The following is a 7,500-nucleotide window of genomic DNA, read 5'->3' on the forward strand; positions in this document are numbered from 1 at the left end:
TAGTAATATCCAACCATTAGTAATATCCAACCATTAGTAATATCCAACCATTAGTAATATCCAACCATTAGTAATATCCAACCATTAGTAATATCCAACCATTAGTAATATCCAACCATTAGTAATATCCAACCATTAGTAATATCCAACCATTAGTAATATCCAACCATTAGTAATATCCAACCATTAGTAATATCCAACCATTAGTCATATCCAACCATTAGTAATATCCAACCATCAGTAATATCCAACCATTAGTAATATCCAACCATTCGTAATATCCAACCATTAGTCATATCCAACCATTAGTCATATCCAACCATTAGTAATATCCAACCATTAGTAATATCCAACCATTAGTAATATCCAACCATTAGTAATATCCAACCATTAGTAATATCCAACCATTAGTAGACGCTCTTATCCATATCCAACCATTAGTAATATCCAACCATTAGTAATATCCAACCATTAGTAATATCCAACCATTAGTAATATCCAACCATTAGTAATATCCAACCATTAGTCAAATCCAACCATTAGTAATATCCAACCATTAGTAATATCCAACCATTAGTAATATCCAACCATTAGTAATATCCAACCATTAGTAATATCCAACCATTAGTAATATCCAACCATTAGTAATATCCAACCATTAGTAATATCCAACCATTAGTAAAATCCAACCATTAGTAATATCCAACCATTAGTAAAATCCAACCATTAGTAATATCCAACCATTAGTAATATCCAACCATTAGTAATATCCACATCGACTGTCATTTTAACTTGTTTAAAAGCATTAGAATGGTCCTCTCATCTCTCGCTCTCCTCTCTATCCTCTCTCCTCTCCCCTCTCTTCTCCTTCTCCTCTCTGTCCTCTATCCTCTCCTCTCTCTCCTCTCTCTCTCTCTCCTCTCTCTCTCTCTCCTCTCTCCTCTCTCTCTCCTCTCTCTCTCTCCTCTCTCTCTCCTCTCTCGCTCCTCTCTCCTCTCTCTCTCTCTCTCTCTCTCTCTCTCTCTCTCTCGGTTTCCCCTCTCTCTCTCTTCTCTCTCTTCTCTCTCTCCTCTCTCTCTCCTCTCTCTCTCGCCTTATCTCTCTCTCTCTCGCTCTCGGTTTCCTCTCCCTCTTTCTCTCTGTCTCTCTGTCTCTCTCTCGCTTTATAAAAAATGTAATCTGGTCCCCGGAGCGAGGGGTTTGTGAGACAACCAACAGACCTCCCTCGCAGCCTGGAGCACCATGCCAACTAACAGACCTCGCTAGTGGCCTGGAGCACCATGCCAACCAACAGACCTCGCTAGTGGCCTGGAGCACCATGCCATGGGCCCAAAAACACAACAACACAATGTTTCACTTGCTCCAGTCTCAGCTCCAGTCTCAGCTCCAGTCTCAGCTCCAGTCTCAGCTCCAGTCTCAGCTCCAGTCTCACCTCCAGTCTCAGCTCCAGTCTCAGCTCCAGTCTCAGCTCCAGTCTCAGCTCCAGTCTCAGCTCCAGTCTCAGCTCCAGTCTCAGCTCCAGTCTCAGCTCCCGTCTCAGCTCCAGTCTCAGCTCCAGTCTCAGCTCCAGTCTCACCTCCAGTCTCAGCTCCAGTCTCAGCTCCAGTCTCAGCTCCAGTCTCAGCTCCAGTCTCACCTCCAGTCTCAGCTCCAGTCTCAGCTCCAGTCTCAGCTCCAGTCTCAGCTCCAGTCTCACCTCCAGTCTCAGCTCCAGTCTCAGCTCCAGTCTCAGCTCCAGTCTCAGCCCCAGTCTCACCTCCAGTCTCAGCCCCAGTCTCCTCCAGTCTCAGCTCCAGTCTCAGCTCCAGTCTCAGCTCCAGTCTCACCTCCAGTCTCAGCTCCAGTCTCAGCTCCCGTCTCAGCTCCAGTCTCAGCTCCAGTCTCACCTCCAGTCTCAGCTCCAGTCTCAGCTCCAGTCTCAGCTCCAGTCTCACCTCCAGTCTCAGCTCCAGTCTCAGCTCCAGTCTCAGCTCCAGTCTCAGCCCCAGTCTCACCTCCAGTCTCAGCCCCAGTCTCAGCTCCCGTCTCAGCTCCAGTCTCAGCTCCAGTCTCAGCTCCAGTCTCGCCTCCAGTCTCAGCTCCAGTCTCACCTCTAGTCTCATCCCCAGTCTCAGCCCCAGTCTCACCTCCAGTCTCAGCTCCAGTCTCAGCTCCAGTCTCAGCCCCAGTCTCAGCCCCAGTCTCAGCCCCAGTCTCAGCCCCAGTCTCAGCCCCAGTCTCAGCCCCAGTCTCAGCTCCAGTCTCACCTCCAGTCTCAGCCCCAGTCTCAGCTCCAGTCTCAGCTCCAGTCTCAGCTCCAGTCTCACCTCCAGTCTCACCTCCAGTCTCAGCTCCAGTCTCAGCCCCAGTCTCAGCCCCAGTCTCACCTCCAGTCTCAGCTCCAGTCTCAGCTCCTGTCTCAGCCCCAGTCTCAGCTCCAGTCTCACCTCCAGTCTCAGCCCCAGTCTCACCTCCAGTCTCAGCCCCAGTCTCAGCCCCAGTCTCAGCTCCAGTCTCACCTCCAGTCTCAGCTCCAGTCTCACCCCAGTCTCACCTCCAGTCTCAGCTCCAGTCTCAGCTCCAGTCTCACCTCCAGTCTCACCTCCAGTCTCAGCTCCAGTCTCACCTCCTGTCTCAGCCCCAGTCAGCCCCAGTCTCAGCTCCAGTCTCAGCCCCAGTCTCACCTCCAGTCTCAGCTCCAGTCTCACCTCCTGTCTCAGCCCCAGTATCAGCTACAGTCTCAGCTCCAGTCTCACTCCAGTCTCACCTCCAGTCTCAAATCCAGTCTCAGCTCCAATCTCAGCTCAGTCTCAGCTCCAGTCTCAGCTCCAGTCTCAGCCCCAGTCTCAGCTCCAGTCTGAGCTCAGTCTCAGCTCTAGTCTCAGCTCCAGTCTCAGCTCCAGTCTCAGCTCTCCTCAGCTCCAGTCTCAAATACAGTCTCAGCTCCAGTCTCAAATACAGTCTCAGCTCCAGTCTCAGCTCCAGTCTCAACTCCAGTCTCAGCTCCAGGCTCAGCTCCAGTCTCAAATACAGTCTCAGCTCCATTCTCAGCCCCAGTCAGCCCCAGTCTCACCTCCAGTCTCAGCTCCAGTCTCAGCCTCCAGTCTCAGCCCCAGTCTCAGCTCCAGTCTCACCTCCAGTCTCAGCTCCAGTCTCAGCTCCAGTCTCAGCCCCAGTCTCAGCCCCAGTCTCACCCTCACCTCCAGTCTCACCTCCTGTCTCAGCCCCAGTCAGCCCCAGTCTCAGCTCCAGTCTCACCTCCTGTCTCAGCTGTCTCAGCCCCAGTCTCAGCTCCAGTCTCACCTCCAGTCTCAGCTCCAGTCTCAGCTCCAGTCTCAGCTCCAGTCTCAGCTCCAGTCTCACCTCCAGTCTCAGCTCCAGTCTCAGCCCCAGTCTGAGCTTCAGTCTGAGCTCAAGTCTCAGCTCTAGTCTCAGCTCCAGTCTCACCTCCAGTCTCAGCTCTCGTCTCAGCTCCAGTCTCAAATACAGTCTCAGCCACAGTCTCAAATACAGTCTCAGCTCCAGTCTCAGCTCCAGTCTCAAATACAGGCTCAACTCCAGTCTCAGCTCCAGTCTCAGCTCCATTCTCAGCTCCAGTCTCAACCCCAGTCTCAGCCCCAGTCTCAGCTCCAGTCTCAGCTCCAGTCTCAACTCCAGTCTCAGCTCCAGTCTCAGCTCCAGTCTCAGCTCCAGTCTCAAGCCCCAGTCTCAAGTCTCAGCCCCAGTCTCAGTCTCAACCCCAGTCTCAGCTCCAGTCTCAGCTCCAGTCTCAGCTCCAGTCTCAACCCCAGTCTCAACCCCAGTCTCAACTCCAGTCTCAGCTCCAGTCTCAGCTCCAGTCTCAGCTCCAGTCTCAGCTCCAGTCTCAACCCCAGTCTCAACCCCAGTCTCAACCTGCCCTGCACCGTGACATTGCATGTGGATGGTTCATTTCTTCCATCTGCATTGTACCTACAGTATTCCCTTATGGACCATGTTCTACTCTCTATGGTGCAGGGAGCCGACCAATCACATTATTTCAGGATGTGTTACGTGACTCTGAATAGAACACACATATTTGTTGAGCTTGCCATTCTCTTTTAATGTCAGCAAGGAAGGTATCGTCTATAACACAGTATTATGAATGAAATGTACAGAACAGGCATTATAAAGTGATGAAGTGTTATAGTATGTTGGAGATTATTACAGTAATACTAAGTCCTGACATTGTGTTTCTTCTCACTTCCTCGACCCCATGAAGGAGCCAGAATACTCTAATGTTTATCAGAGAAGAACAGGACGCGTGCAGAGAAGGGCAGGGCTCGTACAATACCAGGTATGAAGATTCCCCAGGGGGAGTCGGAGGGAAGGAGACGTTCTCTACATGCTCTCTAGATGTTATCTGGATGTTCTATAGATGTTCTCTAGACGTTCTCTAGAAGTTCTCTAGACATTCTCTAGACACTCTCTAGATGTTATCTAGACATTCTCTAGACGTTCTCTAGACATTCTCTAGATGTTCTCTAGACACTCTCTAGACCTTCTCTAGACGCTCTCTAGATGTTATCTAGACATTCTCTAGACGTTCTAACAATGCCTACACTAGAATAGTTCCACAAGGGTTTTTGATTACGTTGTCTTTGCGGCTCTCCTTTCGTTGTTGGTTGTTGTTTGGTGATCACATTCTTGTTGTCTTGCATCTGTATTTCAGTATGGAACGCATGTTTGTTCACGTCTCACTCATGTCTGCTTCATCTCCATGTCTCCATGTCCTGATGTGTAGAAACGTAGCAAAGCAGGCATTCCTAGAGACTTTACAGGACTACCCTATAGAGATGGACATTCTGGGTCCCGAACGCAGGGAGGCTGCCCCGTACAACGACGGGTATGTTGCATGGCGCTCACTATCTCGTGCTCCGTCTGGCTGCGTCACCGCGACGATTACAGTTGGATCTTGATCGGGCTTTGCACGCGACACTTTGTGCATCGTGACGTCACCGTCAACCCCCTTCGAATGTAGAGCCGCTGCTAATCATTTAACGCCTAACTCAATTTGGTCTCAGACACTGACGTTGCGTGGTACGTCGGGATGACATTAACGTGACTAACGCGACGAATACACTTCACGCGATGTGATCGGGTTGCTTTCAAACAGCGAACGTCTGGTCGAACGTCTGTTCCATAAAACGTGTTTCCAGGGACTTCATACAATAATACCATTTACATCATCTCTTGTGGTAACGCCCCGTAAACATGCCAAACCGTCGTGGGGCCGCTGGGTGTAGAGTACGTACTGTGCACCGTACCAAGAAGAAACCGTGCCCTCGACTAATACAACCCGGCTGCTCACACTCCTATGCAATGCATTATCCTCAGCTTCAGCAGACTATATATTTATACAGCAGTCTCCGTCCCAAATTGCAGCCTTATAGTGTACACCTTCTGACCAGAGCTCTATGCCCCCGGGGGTCTAAAGTAGTGCACTGCATATGGGAATCGGGTATGATTTGGGACACAAGAGTGTGGAGTGATCCTCTGACACACGGAGAGTGAATTTACGACAGGGTCATGAATAAACAGGAGGCCTGCTGCGGTCACTAGTGCTGTAAATTACATTTTATATTGATCCCCGGTTTCGATTGGACAAAACGCCCCGCTCTGTTCGGAGCGTTTTCCCGAGCGTTCTTGGTAACCTAGCCGCCGAGTGGCTATGGCAACAGCAGAAAGAGTTACTGACCAGTAAAAAGGGACTTCCCCTTCACTCCTCGGGTTTGATAATTATGTCTATATAAGGTTATGTAAGGATGGGATAAAATGCCTTTCCCTGGGATGAATCCTATCTTCACGTCTGTGTGTATAACTCATGGTTTTAGTGCAAATGTCCCATTGACATCAATGTGGTCTAAAGAACTGCGGACAGAGCTACACACACAGATGTAAAGTTTAGTCCTCTGGAACAGGAAGAACAGCGACTCTGAGAGACTGTCTCCTTTCCGTAGGCACTTCCTGTTTAAGCCAGGGGGGACGTCTCCAATGTATTGTACGACGTCACCGGGTTACCCTTTGACCTCCAGCACGGTCTACTCCCCGCCACCTCGACCGTTACCCAGAAACACCTTCTCCAGACCGGCGTTCGGCCTGAAGAAGCCCTACAAGCACTGCAACTGGAAATGTGCGGCTCTCAGCGCCATCCTCACCTCCGTCACCCTGGTGTTTCTGCTTGCCTACTTCATCGGTGAGTCAACCTCTCCTCTCCTCTCCTCTCCTCTCCTCTCCTCTCCTCTCCTCTCCTCTCCTCTCCTCTCATCTCCTCTTCTCTTCTCTTCTCCTCTCCTCTCCTCTCCTCTCATTTCCTCTCCTCTCCTCTCCTCTCCTCTCCTCTCCTCTCCTCTCCTCTGTTCTCCTCTCCTCTCCTCTCCTCTCCTCTCCTCTCCTCTCTTCTCCTCTCCTCTCCTCTCCTCTCCTCTCTTCTCTTCTCTTCTCCTCTCCTCTCCTCTGTTCTCCTCTCCTCTCCTCTCCTCTGTTCTCCTCTCCTCTCCTCTCTTCTCCTCTCCTCTCCTCTCCTCTCCTCTCCTCTCCTCTCCTCTCCTCTCCTCTCCTCTCCTCTCCTCTCTCTCCTCTCCTCTCCTCTCCTCTCCTCTCGTCTCCTCTCTCTCCTCTCCTCTCCTCTCCTCTCCTCTCTCTCCTCTCCTCTCCTCTCTCTCCTCTCCTCTCCTCTGCCTCATCCTTCTTTCCCTTCCCTCCCTTTTTCTCCTCACCTCACCTCACCTCTCCTCTCCTCTCTCCTCTCCTCTCCTCTCTTCTCTTCTCTTCTCTTCTCTTCTCTTCTCTTCTCCCCTCCTCTCCTCTCCCCTCCCCCCCCCTCCCCTCCTCTCCTCTACTCTCCTCTCCTCTCCTCTCTTCTCCTCTCTTCTCTTCTCTTCTCCCTCTCCTCTCCCCTCCCTCTCCTCTCCTCTCCTCTCCTCTCCTCTCCTCTCCTCTCCTCTCCTCTCCTCTCCTCTCCTCTCCTCTCCTCTCCTCTCCTCTCCTCTCCTCTCCTCTCCTCTCCTCTCCCCTCCCCTCCCCTCCCCTCCTCTCCTCACCTCACCTCTCCCCTCCCCTCCTCTCCTCTCCTCTCCTCTCCTCTCCTCTCCTCACCTCACCTCACCTCTCCTCTCCCCTCCCCTCCTCTCCTCTCCTCTCCTCTCCTCTGCTCTCCTCTCCTCTCCTCTCCTCTCCTCTCCCCTCCTCTCCCCTCCCCTCCTCTCCTCTCCCCTCCTCTCCTATCCTCTCCCTCCTCTCCCCTCCTCTCCTCTCCTCTCCTCTCCTCCCTCTCCTCACCTCACCTCTCCCCTCCTCTCCTCTCCTCTCCTGTCCTCTCCTCTCCCCTCCTCACCTCTCCTCTCCTCTCCCTCTCCTCTCCCCTCCTCTCCTTATCCACCTCCCTTTTCCTTCCCACCTCTCCTCTCCTCTCCCCTCCTCTCCTTATCCACCTCCCTTTTCCTTCCCACCTCTCCCTTCCCCTATCCACCTGTCCTACATTCCCTTCCACCACGTGTCCAC

The 7,500-nt window shown here is 51.7% G+C and overlaps 1 protein-coding gene across 4 annotated transcripts in view; it reads left to right on the forward strand.

The window, feature by feature from the left end:
- Positions 1 to 7,500, forward strand: part of tenm4 (teneurin transmembrane protein 4) — a 783,671-nt gene that overhangs the window by 409,979 nt on the left and 366,192 nt on the right. For 2 of the 4 annotated variants that reach the window (XM_052468712.1, XM_052468713.1), the window contains exons 5-6: positions 4,220 to 4,294; positions 5,958 to 6,193. In XM_052468712.1, the coding sequence (XP_052324672.1) occupies positions 4,220 to 4,294; positions 5,958 to 6,193 (311 nt within the window). The remainder of the gene's footprint in view (positions 1 to 4,219; positions 4,295 to 5,957; positions 6,194 to 7,500) is intronic. The other 2 variants (XM_052468714.1, XM_052468715.1) reach the window with 1 other exon arrangement.

Source organism: Oncorhynchus keta, chromosome 18 (assembly GCF_023373465.1).
Source record: "Oncorhynchus keta strain PuntledgeMale-10-30-2019 chromosome 18, Oket_V2, whole genome shotgun sequence".
Taxonomy (NCBI): domain Eukaryota; kingdom Metazoa; phylum Chordata; class Actinopteri; order Salmoniformes; family Salmonidae; genus Oncorhynchus; species Oncorhynchus keta.